Source organism: Hibiscus syriacus, unplaced genomic scaffold (assembly GCF_006381635.1).
Source record: "Hibiscus syriacus cultivar Baekdansim isolate YM2019G1 unplaced genomic scaffold, ASM638163v2 tig00112518_pilon, whole genome shotgun sequence".
Taxonomy (NCBI): Eukaryota; Viridiplantae; Streptophyta; class Magnoliopsida; order Malvales; family Malvaceae; genus Hibiscus; species Hibiscus syriacus.
Window position 1 is genome coordinate 129,890 of NW_024063354.1, and position 20,540 is coordinate 150,429.

At 38.6% G+C, this 20,540-nt stretch overlaps 1 protein-coding gene across 1 annotated transcript in view; it reads right to left on the reverse strand.

Annotated features, from left to right (window-relative positions):
* Window positions 1–550: 550 nt before the first annotated feature.
* LOC120181234 (DDT domain-containing protein DDR4-like) overlaps window positions 551–20,540 on the reverse strand; it is a 29,321-nt gene continuing 9,331 nt past the window's right edge. The window contains exons 7-12 of the mRNA XM_039186401.1: window positions 3,721–3,877; window positions 2,346–2,438; window positions 2,125–2,248; window positions 1,862–1,904; window positions 1,566–1,748; window positions 551–1,489 (exon numbers count right to left, since the gene is read on the reverse strand). Of these exons, the coding sequence (XP_039042332.1) occupies window positions 769–1,489; window positions 1,566–1,748; window positions 1,862–1,904; window positions 2,125–2,248; window positions 2,346–2,438; window positions 3,721–3,877 (1,321 nt within the window). The 3' untranslated portion in view covers window positions 551–768. The remainder of the gene's footprint in view (window positions 1,490–1,565; window positions 1,749–1,861; window positions 1,905–2,124; window positions 2,249–2,345; window positions 2,439–3,720; window positions 3,878–20,540) is intronic.

The window sequence follows — 20,540 nt, forward strand, 5'->3', positions numbered from 1 at the left end:
TGGATGTTTAATGTATTCCCAGTGTTAAAGGATTCTAACATTGCGACAGGGGAAGGGTGGGTGACTTTGTTGACCGTTGACCATGTCTATTTTGTGATTCTCCGTGGGAAATGCTTTGATTTTGTTAAATCCATCAAGTTTGACCCAGCTGCCTTCATTCCTTTGCCTCCAACATGCATTTATGAGAAATGTTCATTTTTGCAATTGCCAGCTGTGACATCTTTCACCCAATTAATCACATGGTTTTGACAAATAATTTAACTTTTAATAAAAAAGAAAGAACACGAACATCAAACCATTCGTTCAAGCTCGATTCATTTATCGCGTAAGGAAAGGAAAAGGGGAAAAAGGAATTTGGTTAAGGATACATAGTAAGAGCAGGAGCCAACCACCCCCAATAGCACAAGGGTCTACAGGGCCACACCATCTAAAACCCATGTTTTTTTCTTCTCAGCTACGAATATTTGTTAAAAGGGTTATTGTACATTCAAGTGGATAAGCTAAAAACTCCTGAATCCCCATCGACCAAGATTGCCTTAGGTTTGTTTCAATGTAGACATGCTAAAAAATGACTACCTAATCTACAGGTCTTTCTCATCATGTTGCCTCCCTCCTGCAAGGGATTGCATCCAGGTAGAGTGAAGCCTTGGAGGAATGCCGACCATAATTTCCTCGATAGGATTATCGCAAAATTTTATAAATTTTACTAGCATACACTTTGCTTCCCCCAGGAGAAAATTACAACATTTGCTCTCCACCAGATGAGCTCTAGAAATCGTTTCTATCGACGTCTTTCGTTGCTGTATTTGGACCGTCGTCACAACCAGAACCGGGAGCAAGTTCGTTTAGGTCAAGGAAGCGTGGTTCTCGGGTACCATCTGCTTCATCTTGCCCGCTGCCGCTTGATTGCTCAGGTTGCTGGCTTTGCTCTTTCTCCACCCTCTCCGAGTTAGCTTCCATAGGAGGATCAACTTCCATTTCCTGGTCATAGTCACTGCCATTGAAATCTTTACTTGCTTCTGAGTACTCCTCATTCTCACTTGCATCTGAGTGTTCATTTGATGGATTGCGCTTTTCAGGTTTAGACTCTGTTTCAGATTCCGACAGATCGTACTGACTATAATTAAGACAATTTCTGGTGGCTCTTTTACTACGCCTTAGACCTGACTGAAGCTCATTAACTGACCTTTGCTTAGTTTCCCTCCTAGTACGGCCTGGCAACTTCTTGGCCTCGTCACTGTCCTCACTGATACTTAAAGAATCCTCTTCTTCCTCCTCATCTTCAGCACTTTCGCCATCCCAGTGGTATTCCTCATCTCCTTCTGAGCTGCTGGATTGCCTTCTCTGATTTCTTTTTCTCAGGTATTCCTCATCATTTGCTGCTTCTCCAACTATATCATCATCACTGTCAAAGTCTGTCTCATTGTCTGAAACAGCTTCGACAAACTCTGTCACTGAATATTGTTGAGGTCTCTGCCTCCGCCGATTGCTACAAGGGATCATATAAAAATCAGATAAAGTTTAAGCAACAATAGAAGCAATTCAGTGATGAAGTTCCATCATACCTACGATCCAATTCCCCAGATTTATTATCATCAGAATCATCATATTCAGATAATTTGGGGGAAGGTAGATTGTAATTGTCCTGTTCAGAGCCATGTGAAGGACCACTCAATTTACCATTTGTGGAAGATTCAGACTTGGCAACATCTCTTCCACTGAGAGGATCCGGTGATGGTGCTTTCCGCCTGACACACAGTCAACAGTGAGAAACCATTTTTAAGGCATAAAAACAAGTACATATGATCGGAAGGAAATATATCAGTGTGTTCCAGAATATGTCTAGGTATAAACTACATACTTAGTAATCTTAATAGCCTCATTTATTGACCGATCATAATCATCTGCAAAATTATAAGAAATTATATCAGCTAAGATGAAAGTAAATAGAATCTAAACGCAAAATTATTAACGAATCTGAACTTTAACAAGCCAGAAAAGTCAGTTTAACACTGCCAGTATTTATGACTAGGAGCAAAAAAAACCATAAAAAATTGGATCTCTTGTTTTTAAAATGCAAAAATCCAGTAAAAAAAAGGTATGTTTGACTTTAAAGTTCCTTACCAAATGTGTAAGTCACAGGTTTTCTGTCACGAAGGGAGCGTCCTAAACCAAGCCCATCAACAACCAAGAAGTTATCAAGAAGTGGAGCTTGTCTATGTTGTTTTTTCAGTAACCTCTCCTTCCTCTGAGCAAAAGAATTGGATTAATAAACAATTTGTACCTTGAAAGAAGGATAACAGTTTTAGTGATGCTGCTCAACGACAAGCAACTTTTTTAAGTACCTTGTGTTCCTTTTCAACCTCAGGAATCATGTTATTCTTTAACTTCTTCCCTAGCGATGCTTCCGTTCTATTTTTACTGGCAAAAAGTTTCTCCTGCAACAGCAGGTGAACAGATAATATCAGTAATAGGATTCAAATAAAAGCTAAAAAAAATCCGCATTTTCAAGCAAACAAAAACAGATCATACACACAAAACTCAGTCTTCAACAGTAAAGGGGGATGAAATAGCTTCTTCATTCAAACTTCCATATGACAAGAAATTAACATCGATGACCGCATCATGCCATATAGGAGTACTTCCAAATGCCACTAATGGTTTCTTTTCCCCAATGAAAACAATTTAACATTAGAGTTTGAAGGTCTTGAGAAAGAAATTCAGAAGATGAAGTTTAGTGTCTCAATCAAAATCATCTTGGTTATGAATTATGATCCCAGCTTCCAATTCACAAAGAAATGCAAGGGTAAAAATCTGGGAACTTAGATGCAAATAACATGCAAGAATCAAAGCTGATGATGGCATCTATAATTATAGAACATATATAAACCCTAACAACAATCCTCACCTAGTACATAAACAAACAATGGAACATATACCCTAACAATCTGTAGATCAAAACACTAATAATTATGTTTGTTATGGCCTTCAAATAAGGCAACTACAGATTACTGGATAATGAGTCACAAAACATGTGTGAAAACAGCATCCAGTAAAATGAACAGTGGCCTGCTTCCTACCTTAGATCAAACTTTGGAAGTAAGCAGAACCACCGGATACTCTTACGAAGCCATGATATCAACCAAACACCCAGTGCCCTGCTCCATATTGTTAATGCCACTGTTTAAACCATTATCCATTTCTAGTGGCTATTTCTTCCACAAATTGCCATTACAATGTTACCCCCAAAATCAGAAACCCAAAAACCTAGCTCAAGGAGGTTGCTACTGTATAGAGAACTTAGATTTGCTAGATTATAGGTTTAGCATAAATTATGGTAAAGGGTGATATTTTCACTGTACTGGTCTTAAATGAACAAATTACTTGCATATTGCCACTGTGTTGAAAAGTTTGGATTTTACTAGACGATGAGATTAGCACACATCATTCTAGAGGGTGATTATTTGGCTACACATACCTTAAACGAACAACTTAACTTTTCCTACAGAACATATGTCTACTCTGAAGGTTTCGTTTGCTAAAAGACACGTACAAGCCTCAGACTCAGTTTTTTGAGCCATGTGAATAAATAAATAAATAAAATAAAATCGCAACAATATGGTGTAGTCAATGCTGCAGCCAAGTTTGCCTTGAGGATAGACATTATGGTCCAGGAATCCATTCAGTACATTATATGAACAGCATAGTCACCCAACTTACAGAAACATCTTGAAATTCTTCCAAATTCGTTGCAACTGTTTCCCACAGATATGTTGCACTATTAGGGACATGGGAACCTTTCATCTTTTCTTTCTTCAACTCAACTTTCCTTATTTCCCGGTATAAGCGATGACCTACAACAGCATCATCTTCATACCTGTGCAAACAACAAACAAATATCTTACAAAACAATGCCAATGGAGAAATATTCAGAACAAAAGAACTACCACAAATAATCTATCAAGCGTGACAAAAGCCATGAATTTTATTGTAATTCGCACTTATTAAACGTGTAGGAAACTTACAATTATATATACAAGCCTAGGCTTTATCTTAGGTAACTTCTAAACTAGGTAAAAGACTAATTCTAGTAATAAAAACAATCACTTAGATTTAGGGATACTAACTAAACAAAATATTTACAAATCCAACTCAATCTCCTTAACATAGGTAACTAATCTTTGACACTCCCCCTCAAGCTGGGAGTATGGATATCTTCCATCCTCAGCTTGCCTGTTAATTTCTAAAAATACTTACTAAGTGACCCTTGGTAAGTATGTCTACAACTTCATCTACAGTGGTCACATAAGGAGTACAGATCAAGCCACTGTCAAGTTTCTCTTTTATAAAATGTCTATCCACTTCAACATGTTTTGTTCTGTCATGTTGAACTAGATTATGAGCAATGTTGATTGCTGACTTGTTATCACAGTTAGGGGTGTAAACGAGCCGAGTCGAGCTCGAGTATTGCTGAGCTCGACTCGACTCGAAAACTCTGAAATGGAGCTCGACTCGACTCGAAAACTCGAGAGCTTAAAATTTTCAAGCTCGACTCGAACTCGAAATCCTGAACTGAAGCTCGTAAGCAGTTCGGAAAGGCTCGAAATGAAAAAAAAAAAATCTTAAACTTAACTCAATTGAAGCCTCTAACTCGAACATGAACCTTAAATATATGAAATCTTACTATATTTTTTAAAAAAATCAATACATAAATATTAATATTATTAATAACTTATTTTTTAAAAAAATAAAATCTTAATATATTATATTTTCGAGCTGCTCACGAGCTTTTCGAGTTGAATATCGAGTAGCTCGTTTTGGCTCGTTAAGAACTCGAGTCGAGTCCATTCGATCCGAGTATTTATCGAGCCTTGATCGAGTCGATCTCGAGTAGCTCGTGATCTGTCTCGTCTCATTTACAGCTCTAATCACAGTAGAGTTTCATTGGTCCATTTCACTTTACCTTCAAGTCTTCTAAAATAATCGTCAGCCATAATAACTCACAAATTCCCAATGCCATAGCTCGAAATTCAGCTTCTGCACTTGATCTAGCCACCACATTATGTTTTTTTGTTTCTCCAAGTAACTAAGTTTCCTCCAAAGAAAGTGCAATAGCCTGAGGTTGACCTTCTATCAATTATGGATCCTGCATAATCTGCATCCGTGTATGCTTCCAGAGTCAAGTTCCCCCCTCTTCTAAATAGAATTCCTTTGCCTGGTGTACCCTTCAAGTACTGCAAAATTTGGACTACAACCCTTAGGTGTGATTCCTTAGGATTGTGCATGAATTGGCTCACAACCCCAACAACATATGCTATGTCTAGTCTGGTGTGTGACAAATAGATAAGCTTTCCCACGAGTCTCTGAAAAGAATTTCTGTCAACTGTCAAATAATCCTCCTTTGAGTCTCCAAGCTTGTGATTGACTTCTATAGGAGTTTTTGCTGGTTTACATCTTAGTTTTCCAGTTTGCTTCAACAAGTCCAAAGTATACTTCTATTGAGATATAAAATTCCCTTGTTGTGAGTGAGCCGCCTCAATACCAAGGAAGTATTTTAATCTTCCAAGGTCCTTCACTTCAAACTCTTTTATAAGGCACTTCTTTAAATTACCAATTCCTTTAGAATCATTATTGTAACAATTATATCATCTACATATACCAAAAGTGCAGTTACTCCCCCTGAATGAGAGTATTTCACAAGCAGAGTATGATCACCTTGACTCTGTTTGAAGCCTTGTTTTAGCATTACTTTAGTAAATCTCCCAAACCAAGCTCTTGTGAATTGTTTTAGTCCATAAAGAGTTTTTCTCAATTTACACATTGCTTGTCCAGTATTCGAACCAAATCCGGGTGGAATATCCATGTAAACTTCTTCTTCAAGATCCCCATGCAAAAAGGCATTCTTGATGTCAAACTACTGCAAATTCCATCCCTGAACAGCTACTAAGGACAATAGGACCCTCACTATGTTCATCTTTGCAACAGGGGAAAAAGTTTCAAGATAGTCAATTCTATAGGTTTGAGGGTACCCCTTTGCCATCAATCTTACTTTGTACCTTTCTAGATAACCATCTGACTTATACTTGACAGTAAATACCTATCTGCATCCCATTATTTTTTTCCCTTCTGACAACTTTACTAAATCTCATGTCTTATTCTTCTCTAACGCCTCCATTTCCTCTTTCATAACTTTTTTCCAGTTCTCATTTTCTAATGACTTAGATATTGTTATAGGAATAGCAATGTCATTTAGGCTAGTAAGGAAGGTTTTCTGATTGGGGGATAGGTTTTTGTAAGTCATAAACAGATAGGTAGGATGGTTGGTGGTGCAGGTTCTTTTTCCTTTTCTAATAGTAATGGGAAATTCAAAATCAAAAGCACATATAGTATTTTCAGCATCACTTTGTTCAGAAGGAGTTTCAGAGTGTACCTCAAATTGTATAGGAGCAAGAGCAGGAGCAGGAAAAGAGGATGGTTGAATCTGCATAGGTGTCTTCTTCCTCGAATAGACCTTTTCGGGACAAGTAGTGTCCTGAATATTGGGTTGTGGTCTATAAATGTTTGGTTGAGGAGTAGAAGTTTGAGGAGTACTAGGTTCTAACTGGGGAGAGGATGGAGTAGAAGCAGGTTGTGTTTCTGTAGAATGTATAGCTATAGGTGTAGGTGTAGGAAGATCAACAAAGGGATGAAGTAAAAACAAATATGTATCCTTATCTTCCCGGAATGATATCTCCCCCTGAAGATAAGGAACTGTAAAATAACTCTCTTTTTCCACAAAAGTGACATCAGCATAAGTGTAGTATTTTCTTGTAGGAGGGTGGTAGGACTTGTAACCCTTTTGAGTGAAGGAATACCCAATAAAAATGCATTTCAATACTCTTGGATCAAGTTTCCCTAGGCCTTGAGAATGAATGTGAACAAAAGCAATACACCTAGATACCCTTGGTTTTAAGTTGAAAGATGAACTAAAATTTGGAAAGAACTTTATAAAGGTTTGAAGGGGACTTTGGGATTCAAGGACTTTAGTAGGTAGTTTGTTTATCATGTAAGTGGCAGTTAACACAACTTCCCCCCAGTACCTTTTAGGGACATTGTTTTGAAATAAAAGGGCTCTAGTTATGGCAAGAAGATATCCATTCTTTCTTTTTGCTACCCCATTCTATTGGGGAGTGTTTACACAAAAGGACTCATGTATAATACCTCTTTCTAAGAAATAAGGAGACAGAACTTGACTAAAGTAGTCCTTGGAATTGTCTGATCTGATTCGTTTTATTTCAGCCTCAAACTGAGTCTTGATCATGGTGTAAAAGGTTTTAAAAGTAGAGATAACATCAGACTTCTATTTTAGCAGATAAATCCAAGTAACCCGAGTACAATTATTTATAAAAGACACAAGCCATCTATCCCCAGTTATGTTAGGAATAGTGTAAGGCCCACAAACATCACTGTGAATAAGGGTAAAGGGATTGTTGGTCCGTTTATTACTTGCTGGAAAAGAGGAACGTTTATGCTTTGCAAATTCATAAACTTCATGTAGATGCTCGGTTTTATCCGAGTCTAGGTCGGGACAGGCCCCATTCAAGCCCAATGGACAACAGATATATGCACAAGAAGATAGCAGTTTGAGGGTCGGTTTTTAGCAGTTTTAGTTTTTAAGAAATAACCACCCATCATCAGTTTTAATGGGATTTAAAAGAGAGAGGGATATCAACTACGGGGGGGGATAGACAAAAAAAAAGGGGAAGAAAAACACAGAAAAAAGGAAAAGAACAGTACTTGTAAAAGGTTATTTCCCATATTCGAGGATCAAAGGAAGCAAAGGATCTCTCTTGTCATTGAATCAGAGTAATACACAAAATCAAAAAGGGGTACTTATTTCTATGTTTCCATTCTCAATTGTTTTTGTAATTTGCTTACTTATTTCTATGTTTCCATTTTCAATTGTTTTTGTAATTTGCTTGTACATGCATATGCTTTGAGTCAAAATCAAGTTAAAATATATAGAAATAACAGTACATTTACCTTAGAGGTTTGGGGTCATTTCTGGTGCTACATTCGAAGGAAAAAGAATAAATAGGTTCCTAAAAAACAGAATAAAAATCAGTAAATATTTTGAAATCAATTCGTTTAAGGGTTGAATGCAAATAGGAAAAGGGTTTTAGTCCATTTACCTTATTCGTCGGAAACATTATTGTTGGTTTTGTCGGAGTAGATAGTGGGTATTATTGTGTGAGCTTCGAAGGGTAGATAGTGAGGGAGAGAGTTTCGAGAGATGGGAGTTGAGGAAGAATATAAATTATAAGAGGGGTTTGTTTTTTTTATTTGGTTTGATCCATGGCCATTAAAAAATGAGTGAGGCAGTAGCGTTGGGAGGCAACCATTAAAGTTCAAGTTGTGTGGGTTTAGCGAGAGAGAAGAGGGGAGAATGGAGAGAGAGTGAGGCTTCTGTGCACTTTGGTTTCAACAAATCACTAAGTTTTTTTTTTAGTTAAGTCATAGTAAAGTTTTTGGTTAAATTAGGTTCAAGTCCATGATATTTATGCTTGCTTTTCTTTAAGTTTTTGTTTTAGTTTTAAATTAGTATGTTTAATTTTACATGTGTTCAGATTTAGTCATTACTTTAATGTATAATATATATATATATATATACATTTTTTTAAAATTGTAGTTTAGCATGTCATGTTTTTATTTTTATATTTAAGTCACATTTGTACATAATATGTCAATATGCATAATTTATGATTTTTAATTAAAACATATGTATATAATTTTTGCATGTCACATTGTATGATATTTGTAATTCTTACATGACATTATTTTGCATAATTTGCATGATAGCCTCACGCGCATAACTCGACCTATTACATAATCGGACTAAGGGTAGTACCCATTTAATTTAAAATTGTTGAAGTGGGCAGTCATAACTGATTTGAGGTCCGCTTTTAATGATTTTAAAATAAAAGTGTATCCCGAAAGTGAAACAAAAAAATTGATTCGCCGCCTAAAATTTGGGAACGAGAGAAAAAGAAATGTTCGTTTATTTAAATATATCGAGAAAAGGTTGTTATATCTTTAAAATCTGGTCTCGATATTTGTAAAATATCGAACATTCTTTATCTTTCTAAAACGACTCGGTAATTTTAATTTAATTTATTTGAGTTCTTTTAAATGTTTTTAAATTTACATCTTTGTTTTATGAGATCAAAAATTAAATTAAATTTGAATTTGTAAAGTTCATTGCAAAGACGTTAATTAATCGGCTAGGTACCGATTTAGGGCGTTGTGGGAGTGCTAATCCTTCCCCGCACGTAACCGACTCCCGAACTTGGATTTTGGTAACGCAGACCCTAATTTGTTGTTTTAATTAAAATTAATTTTTATTTAAAATAACAAACATTTTTTGGTGCCCAATCACACCCTAATCAAAGATTGGTGGCGACTCTTTGAACTGTATTTTTTCGATCATAAAGGAAATCCGAATTTTTTTTCGAAACGAAAGGTTTTTCAATCACATTTGTTTTTAAATTAAAAATCAATTGAAAGAGATAAATTAAAAATTAATGTGGTTTTCAAAATCTCACTTTTTTTCACCTTTAAAAAAAAATTGTTTCGACAGCTTGACGACTCCGCTGGGGACCCTTTTTTTAGAGAGTCAAGCCGATAGTCGATTAATTAATTGTCTTTGCAATTGAAAATTACAAATTCGTTTTAATTTGATTTTTGATCCATTGTTTGGTTGTTAATAAGTTTTGTTTGTATTTTGATTTCTTTAATTTAATTTGATTGACAATTAAATAGTTGTACTGATCTGTTTGCTAATGATTTCAGAATAATTGTGTGTTTTGGGAATTGATTTTGAGTGTTTTTATTGTTTGTTTTTTCGCTTTTCCTCACACACTGCACAACTGCATTGTCATAACATGAGCTAAAACCCCGCTCCGTCCTATTTAAGTAGGAGTGAGAGACTATGCCCTCGTGTGGTTTTCACCTCCGCATGAGATAGTGGATCGCTCCTGGAGCTCACGCCTTATGGTCCTCGTGATGGTAATCACCTCCGCATGGACATAAGGAGGTGTGTTCCCTCGAAATTGAACTCGATCCCCTAAAGCCTGTGATGGGCCAGGATTGAGGATTCGGCAGCCCAATGGGGCACCGACAAGGACAATTCGAGAACCTATTACTTTATAACCTAACCCAGCATATAGTGAACGTAGAGCCTGAACTTAGGTTGAACCAAACCCGAATCTTAAGAATCCCGTGGGAGGGTACACAAGGAAAAGCTTTTTTGAGTCATTTATTTTCATTTTTCGAATAAATGCTTGCGAACTAGATATCATGCGGTTAGGTTTATTTTTCGAACAAGCATGCGAACTAAATATCATGCGGTTAGGTTTATTTTCTGAATAAGCATGCGAATTAGATATCATGAGGTTAGGATTTCTTTTTGTGGATAACAAAGCATGGGGGTAGATATCATATTGGGTAGGATCCGATAAAGCATGATGGGGTAGTCAACATATGTGGGTAGGATTTTTGAACAAATTATTATCCTGAATTAATTGCTTCATGTTTACTAACTGATCTTTTGTTGTTTTTGCCTTGTTTCTTTTCTGTTTTGCATTGTCCATTACATGGTGTTGATTTGGGATCGATGTCCATATAGAAGGCAAGTAATATGGAACGAACGGCTCAGAAAGATGTTGAAGACAATGCAGATGTTTTGAGGTGGTCGGAACAGTCCCAACTGACCAATGGGGACAGCGTGATGCCTGGATACGTGTCGGAGTTATTTGGTTATACTCACATCAACGTGCGTCAGAATGATCTAAGTGAGCTAAAGGAGATATGGGGAAGATGGACAGTAGCCGATAAGGAGATGTTTTATCAGTTGTACGGCGATATTCCTTATTTTCTGGATGTTTCTATTGACCGAAATCTGTTTAGAGCATTGGCACAGTTCTAGAACCCGGCTTATAGCTGTTTCACATTTGGTAGAGTAGATCTGACACCAACAATAGAGGAGTATCAAGCATTGGTCCGTTGTCCGAGGTCCCAGATAGATAGAATATATACCAAGTTGCCAGTCACTCCTTCATTTAAGAAAAAATTACTATTGATGACCGGAATGAGTGAAGATTGGGTAGTCAGAAACATTAAGAAGAAGGGAGACAGTGAGTGCATCTCTTGGGCTGCTCTGAAAGAAGTAATTGCTCATCATCCTGATAAGAGAAAGAAGCTTGACTTGTTTGCTTTAGGGATTTATGGGCTTGTTATTTTTCCAAAAGTGCTAGGATATGTAGACGTATCAGTTGTTGACCTGTTTGAAAGATTAGACAAGCACGTGGATCCTGTTCCAGCTATTCTAGCTGAGACGTTCCGGTCTTTGAGTTCTTGTAGGCGCGAGGGAGAAGGACGCTTTATAGGATGTGCGCCTTTGCTGCTAGTGTGGATTCTGAATCATTTTAAACATGTTGAAAGAGCACCAGGACGAGTGTTTCTAGAGGGGTTTTCGCCTTTGAAAGATTTTCTTTCTAAAGAGTGGCCTGGGGGTTTTACTGAAGAAAAATGGATGGTCATCTTCAAAGGATATCAGAGATGGAGATATTTTGTGGCGAGCTTCGTGGAATACCTCTTCGGATATACTTTACCGATGTGGATAGCGAGATTGGGTTCCTTTGCCAGGTATATGGGGTTCTGTTGGGTATGCACCGCTACTAGTTTCCAGACAGTATGGGTCAAGGCAGTTCATTCCAGCCACATGGGACTTGGTAGGGGTCGGATTTTGCATTCAAAGGAGATCAGTATAAGGGTAAAGTTAAAGGGGTTGATGAGGCCTGGAAGCAAACTCGTCGCGTGAATTTGTTTACCTATGATCTCGAGTTGTCTCAAGAGTACGAGCAGTGGAGAAGCGGTCGAGTAAATGACAATATCCCGATGGTGAATCCTGAAAATATTCAGCCGGTGGAGGAACAGTTGAGAGGTGCCATCTCCATTAGAGTTAGCCAAGCGCGATTTCGAAGCAGAACGGAGACAATGGAGAATGACTTTGCAGAAGCTAGAAGATGAAGTGTATCAAAAAGGATTGGAGATTGACATTCAGAAGAGTAGAGCAGATCGAATTGAAAAAGTAGAGAAGCAACTTCGGCTAGACTTTGACGATCTTCGGTCAACTTATTAGCGAATGGTAAAAGCTCAGGCAGGTTCTAGCTCGAGTAAGTCTGTCGAATTGAGGCAAGAGGTGGCGAACCTCAAAAGATTAGCCGGAGAGAGTCAAGAAGAGCTCAAGCAAAGCAGGCACCAAGTTAAGATTTTATCGAAGGAAAATGATTCTTTAGAGCAGCGGTTACAAGAGAGTCAAGCCCAGAATGAGAAGTTGAAGGGGAAAACTTCAAGTTTAGAGACTGCATTACGATAATACCGAAGCGGGGAAGGTAGCTCGAGCCGTGGGGAGGTTGAAAGTTTGAAGAGACAAGTGAGCGAGCTTGAAGCCATGGTTCAAGGTTTTCAGAGGCAAGCAAGTGAGCTATCGATAATTCCTTATGAGGGGGATATACAGTGGCGTTTTCGGTGGGAGCGAGCTCAGGCGAGAGTTAAGCAAATAGAGGATTTTATTGCTTGTTACCTAGACCACGCGCGGGGAATAGCTCAATATTTGGTCATTCTATCTGAGGAAGCTGCTGATGTAACTGAAGAACTGGATCCTGAGGCTGAAGAAAACCAGAAGATCATGGAGTTGCTAGCACATGTACAGCAAATAGGAGAAATGGTGCAGATTTATTTGTGATGTGTTTCAACTTTGTACTTGAACGTCGTTCTAATATAAAGAGTTGTTCTAAGGAGTCGTTCCAGGATCAACACCCTGCATTTTGCATATGCATTTTTAATGCATTTAATTTTTGCATCGCATTTTATTCATTCATAATCATATGTTTCATATTCATTAATAAATATCAGCGATAACAAAATGACTCTGTGACAGAGTAATACTGGAAAATCCCAAGCATATCTACAGAACCAGGAGGAAAGTTATGGAAGACAAACTTGCCCAAATTGAAAAAGCTCAGTCGGAGTTACAAGATAATATCAAGAAAATGCAAGAAGATATGATGAATGCCCAAAAGGAGATGTTTGCCAAGTTTGCGAGTATGTTGGAAGGAAGAAATCCAGAACATGGGAAAAGCCCTATGCCAGAAGGTGTAACTGAAGACCCACTTCATCATCCAGGGTTAACCCCAGAACAATCTCAGAATGTTCAAGTGACCCCTGTTCATGTCGGGAAGGTGCACATTAATCCAGTCGGTGCTTCTGTTAACGTACAGCCTGGATCTAGTTCGTATCAGGAAGAACATCAATATCATCAAGTTCCGGACCTTGATGAAGAAGCCAAGAAGGACCAAAACAATCTGTTGGAAGAGAAATGGAAGCAGTTAGAAAGAGAGGTCAGAGCCATGAAGGAAGATACCACTGTCTATGGATTCGACGCAAAGGAGTTAAGTCTAGTTCCTGATCTGGTCTTGCCTCCAAAGTTTAAAGTTCCTGACTTTGAAAAGTTTGATGGTACCAGGTGCCCCTCTGCACATATCACAATGTTTTGTAGGAAGATGACCGGATACATAGGGGACGATCAATTGTTGATACACTGCTTTCAGGAAAGCTTAACTGGCTCGGCAATCCGATGGTATAACCAGCTAAGTAGAGCTAATATTAAATCGTGGAAAGACTTGGCTAAGTCCTTTCTTGAGCAATACAAACATGTGAAGGATGTTAGGCCCAACAGGATGATGTTGCAAGGAATGGAAAAGAAGTCTAACGAGAGTTTTAGACAATATGCTCAAAGATGGAGAGATGTAGCAGTGCAAGTCCACCCGCCATTGGAAGAGGAAGAAACAAATATGCTTTTTGTCAACACCTTAAAGGCTCCTTTTTTCTCGCATCTTATCGGTAATCCTTATCGAAGTTTTGCTGATGTAGTTACGGCAGGAGAAATGATTGAAATGGCTGTTAAGAGTGGGAAGCTCGAGGGAGGAGAGTCTAGTAAGAGACCACCAACGAGGAGAAAGGAAAACGAAGTCAGTAATGTGAGGTATTATGATTCTAATAACATTACTGTTTCCCGTCCTCAAGGAGCAGGGTCATCAACACAAAATGACAATAGACAAGGGGAAAGGGACCAGAGGAGAGAGAGGCCTCAATTTGATCCAATTCCGATGACTTATAAGGAATTGTTTCAGATTTTGTATGATCGACATGTGGTTTCGCCGTATCACGTGACACCAATGCAACCTCCTTTTCCCAAATGGTATGATGCTAGTGCTCAGTGTGAGTACCATGCAGGGAACCCTGGGCATTCCATTGAGAATTGTACTGCTTTTAAGAAGGTTGTCCAAGCTTTGAGAACGAGGAATGTCATCAACTTTGGTGACAGTGAGCAGCCAAATATAGCTCAGAATCCGATGCCAAGCCATGCAGGGGCAGGAGTTAATGCGATTACTGAAGAGAAAGGAAAGAGAATTGTAAGGAATGTTGGTGAGGTGGTATCACCCATGAGTTGGGTGTGGTGCCAGATGGTCAAGGTAGGATTGTTGAAGCCCAGTTTGATGGGTGAACAGTTTAACAGTGGAGAGGTATGTCTGTATCATAACAGTGAGAGACACAATATTCAGCAATGTCCTGACTTCCTATCTTTGGTACAAGACATGATGGACAGTAAAGAAATTGAGTTCTTTAGAGAGATTGCTGAAGAAGAGGAAGCGGAAGTTTGCGCTTCAGAAGGATCGTCTAAAGAGGTATACAATGCCAGTTGTCCCCTAATTATTACTCCCAAAAATCGAGTTGCTGAGAAGGTAGCCACAAAAGTGGTTATTACACCTCCATCTCCATTCCCATATCGGGATAATAAACAAGTGCCTTGGAGATATTATTGCCAGATGGGAGATGTAACAAAAGAGAATGAGGAAGTAGATGAGGTGGGACGCTTTACTAGAAGCGGTAGGTGTTATTCTCTTAATCCACCTAAAGAGTCTGAGAAGAAGGTTGCAGCTGATAAGGGGAAAAAAGTGGATGTGCAGATAGAAGAAGATAAGCCTGTTATCAATGAACCGGTAACCGAGAGTGAAGCAGTAGAATTTTTGAAATTTCTGAAACACAGTGAGTACAGTGTTGTGGAACAGTTACACAAGTTGCCTGCCCGTATTTATGTTTTATCATTACTTTTGAGTTCAGAGGCCCATAGGAATGCTCTGTTAAAGGTTTTGAACCAGACTTTTGTTCCGAAAGAGTTGCCCATTGAAAAGTTGGATCGTTTAGTTTCCAATATACAAGCTGATAATTTTTTATCTTTTTCTGAGGATAAAATCCCTTCTGGGATGATGGGTAGTCAGAAGGCTTTGCACATTACAGTTAAATGTAAAGGGCATGTGTTGTCCCGGGTCTTAGTTGATAATGGTTCAGCTTTGAATGTGATGCCTTTAGTGACTCTAAAGAAGCTTCCATTAGATAGTACACTTATGAGAACCTGTCAAAGTGTGGTTCGAGCTTTCGATGGGACTAAAAGAGAAGTGTTGGGCAAGATTGATGTTCCTCTGAATATTGGTCCAGCAACTTATGAAGTAGAATTTCTCGTAATGGACATTATGCCTACGTACAATTGTTTGTTGGGAAGGCCTTGGATTCATCAGGCCGGTGCAGTTCCGTCCACATTACACCAGAGACTGAAATTTGTGATTGATGGAAGGTTGGTATGTATTCATGCTGAAGAGGACATTATTGCTTCTGTTTCTACTACTGCTCCGTATATTGAAGTTGATGAGCAAGCCGTCGAGTGTTCTTTCAGATCGTTGGAGTTTGTCAATGCTACGTTTGTGGCCAAAGGCAAGAAGATACCAAAGCCTCGATTGTCAAACTGTACCAAGATGGGGCTTAAATTGACTCTTGGAAGAGAAGCAAAAGTTGGAAAGGGTTTAGGCCGACAGTTGCAAGGACCGGAGAATCCCATATGTCCTATTACTAAAAAAGATCGATTTGGTTTGGGATATCAGCCAACTTCGAGGGATAAGATGAGGGGAATTAAGAAGGGCCAAGAAATCAGAAAGGCCAGATTGGCTGGTGAAGACCTTAGCTGGGAACCCATGACCTTCCCACCGTTGAGTAGCATTTTCATGTCTGGGGGGCATATGTTTCAAGGGAATTCAAGGAACACTGCGACGATGGTTGAGAATGCCTTGGGAGATTTAGGCATTAATGTTATAACTGATGATGAATCCGAGGAAAATGAGAGCTATGGGCATTTATCCTGCACCACCGGGCTTCGTGTTGAACAATTGGACCGCGGAAGAACTGCCTGTAGTTTACAAATCTGTTACAGAGTAATGCACTGGAACTTTCTCCCTGTTGTTCATACCCTGGGGCAATAGGTGATTTTATGTAAAGGGTTAAGCTGTTTGTTTTTTCTTGCTTTCAATAAAGGATGCATTCTGTTAGTTCCAAATGGCAAACATTCTCCCATGCATTTCATTCATTCATTCTTTGTTGTATATATGTATGTATTTATTTCTTTTTATTTATTTATATGGGAAAAGATCCTCCCATATGTATATATGTATATATATCTTCTCTTTCATTATTTTTCAGGAGCTCAGATATCAATAATATGAATGCCAATGACTCTGACCCGGAGATTGATTTCGAGAAGCCTATATGTCAAGGGGAAATCGAAGATTGTGATGATGATGAGGGATGTGAATTACCTTCTGAATTGCTGAAAATGGTGGAGAATGAAGATAAGCAGATTCTACCTCATAAAGAGCCTACTGAGATTTTGAATTTGGGGACAGATGAGGATAAGAGAGAAGTAAAGATTGGTACCACTCTGTCAGTTGGAGGTCGATATGATTTGATAGAATTGCTTCAAGAATACAAGAATGTGTTTGCTTGGTCATACGAAGATATGCCGGGTTTAGATACAGAGTTGGTTGTTCACAAACTGCCAATAAAGTCTGAATGTAAACCGGTACAACAAAAACTGAGAAGAATGAGACCTGAGATGCTGCTCAAGATTAAAAGAGGAAGTGAAAAAACAATTTGATGCCGGGTTTCTTAAAGTGGCCAAATATCCTGAATGGGTAGCTAATATTGTCCCAGTACCGAAGAAGGATGGGAAAGTTCGAATGTGTGTTGACTACAGGGATCTCAACCGAGCTAGTCCAAAAGATAATTTTCTTTTGCCACATATAGACACTCTAGTGGATAATACTGCTGGAAATTCTTTGTTCTCTTTTATGGATGGTTTCTCTGGCTATAATCAAATTAAGATGAACCCTGAAGATATGGAAAAAACGACATTTGTTACCATGTGGGGAACGTTTTGCTATAAAGTCATACCGTTTGGACTGAAGAATGCAGGGGCAACATATCAAAGGGCCATGGTGACGTTATTTCACGACATGATGCATAAAGAGATAGAAGTTTATGTCGATGATATGATAGTCAAAGCCAAGACAGAGGAAGAACATATTGTGAATTTGAGAAAGCTTTTTAAAAGACTAAGAAGATGCCAACTAAAACTCAACCCAAATAAATGTACTTTTGGGGTGACATCTGGAAAGTTGTTGGGATTCATAGTAAGCCAAAAAAGAATTGAAATAGACCCAGATAAAGTAAAAGCTATTCAAGACTTGCCAGCCCTACAAACACAAAAAAGAAGTCAGAGGATTTTTGGGGAGATTAAATTATATAGCTCGGTTTATTTCACAGCTGACGGAAAAGTGTGATCCCATATTCCGCCTTCTTCGCAAGAATAACTCAGGGGAATGGAGTGAGGATTGTCAAAGAGCTTTTGAAGCAGTGAAAAGATATTTGTCGAGCACTCCAATTTTAGCGCCACCCATCTCAGGCAAACCCTTGATTCTATATTTGTCGGTTTATGAAAACTCAATGGGGTGTGTGCTGGGGCAACGTGACCAAACTGAGAAGAAAGAAAGGGATATCTATTATCTCAGCAAGAAGTTCACTGAATGTGAGACAAGATACTCACCCATTGAAAAGTTGTGTTGCGCTTTAGTATGGGCTACCCGAAGGCTTAGGCAATATATGTTGTATCATACTACTTGGCTTATATCCAAGCTTGATCCCTTGAAATATCTAATGGGTGTGCCTGCATTATCTGGAAGATTAGCTCGTTGGCAGGTCTTATTGTCCGAGTTTGACATCCAGTATGTAAACCAGACGGCAATTAAAGGAAGTGCTATAGCGGAATTCATTGCAAGCAGGGCTTCGGAAGAATATGAGTCGTTGAGCTTTGATTTCCCAGATGAAGATTTAATGGCTATTTCGGTAGAAGAAGCAGTGGCATCCACTAGCAAATATATTGGAAGTTGAACTTCGATGGTGCTTCAAATGCCTTGGGACATGGAATCGGGGCAATTTTGGTCTCACCAGAGGGAGAGCATTATCCTTTCACCAGTTGGCTTAATTTTGATTGTACAAACAATATGGCCGAGTATGAAGCTTGTGTTCTGGGTCTTAGAGCTGCCGTTGATTGCAAAGTAAAAATGCTCAAAGTGTATGGTGATTCAGCTTTGGTAATATACCAGCTCAGAGGAGAATGGGAGACAAAAGATCCCAAGCTTGTAGAATATCGTAAGTTGGTTATGGAGCTTGTTGAAGAATTTGAAGAAATAACTTTCAATTACCTCCCCAGAGAAGAGAATCAGATGGCAGATGCCTTAGCCACACTGGCAGCAGCGTTTAAGATGAACGAGCATTCAAATATGATGCCCATTGAAATGAAAGCTTATGAGTATCCAGCCCATTGTTTTAATATCGAAGAGGAAGAAGATGGAAACCCTTGGTATTATGATATCTTGCAATATATAAGGTATCAGAGTTATCCAGAACAGGCCACTGAGAATGATAAGAGAACCATTAGAAGAATGGCATCAAGGTATGTGCTTGATGGTGAGACCCTATACAAGAAAAGTCTGGATCAGGTCTTGTTAAGATGTGTGGACGCGAAAGAAGCCAAATTGATTCTTGAAGAAGTGCATGAGGGAATATGTGGTACCCATGCTAATGGGCATACTATGGCTAGGCAGATTATGAGATTTGGGTATTATTGGTCAACTATGGAAACAGACTGTATCAATTATGCCCGAAAATGTCACAAATGTCAGATTTATAGAGATAGGATACATACTCCTCCTCATCCATTGCATGTAATGACAGCGCCGTGGCCATTCTTAATGTGGGGCATGGATGTTATTGGACAAATTTCGCCCAAAGCTTCAAATGGTCATCGCTTCATTCTGGTAGCCATAGATTATTTCACCAAGTGGGTAGAAGCAGCTTCTTACGCAAATGTTACCCAGTCTACAATATGCAAATTTTTGAAGAAGGAGATCATTTGTAGATATGGTTTGCCCGAGAGGATTATCTCCGATAATGCGTTGAATTTAAATAATAAGATGATGTATTCGGTCTGTAAACAGTTCAAAATAAAGCATCATAATTCCACCACTTATCGCCCAAAGATGAATGGGGCAGTAGAGGCGGCCAATAAGAACATAAAAAGGCTCATAGAGAAAATGACTGAGACCTATAAGGATTGGCATGAGAAATTGCCCTTTGCTTTGTTTGCTTATCGAACTTCAGTACGGACTTCAACTGGGGCAACTCCGTTTTCTTTGGTTTATGGGATGGAAGCTGTCTTACCTATTGAGGTGGAAATTCCCTCACTTCGGATTTTGTCAGAGGTAAAGCTTGATGACGCAGAATGGGTCCAAGCTAGGTATGACCAGTTGAATTTGATTGAAGAAAAGAGATTGAAAGCTATTTGTCATGGTCAGATGTATCAAAAACGTATGATACGGGCACATGGTAAGAAAGTTCGCCTTCGAGAATTCCATGAGGGAGATTTGGTGCTTAAAAGGATTTTGCCTATTCAGAAGGATTTCAGAGGAAAATGGATGCTCAATTGGGAAGGACCTTATGTTGTCAAGAAAGCCTTTTCTGGGGGAGCTCTGGTCCTAACTGAAATGGACGGATCAGAATTACCATATCCAGTGAATTCCGACGCTGTTAAGAGATATTTCGCTTGAAGAAGAAATAAAAGAGAAGAAGAAAAAATGAAAAAAAAGAAAAAATAATAATAATAAAAACAAAACGAAAAAAATGGAAAAAATGAAAAATGAAAAAAGAGAAAAATGAAAAAAAAAGAGAAATAAAAGGAGGGTTCAAGATGAAAACCCGAAAAGGGCATCTTGGAACCAAAGGAGGTCTCAAGTTGAAAACCCGCAAAGGGCGACTTGAGTTGAATTTGAAATTCAGAATTCATGCATGGTGGAAGATTCTGAATTAATTTTAGAAGTGGAAAGAGCTCCTGATATGGATAGTAACAATGACAGTTGGTGATAAGGGATGAGACTGAAGATTAATGAGTCTCGATTGAAATAACCAAGAGGAATTGAATGCACATGAGATTCAATACTGGTTTAGGGCATCCAATGATAGAGATTTGGGAGTTTAGAAATAGCTTCATACTCTTA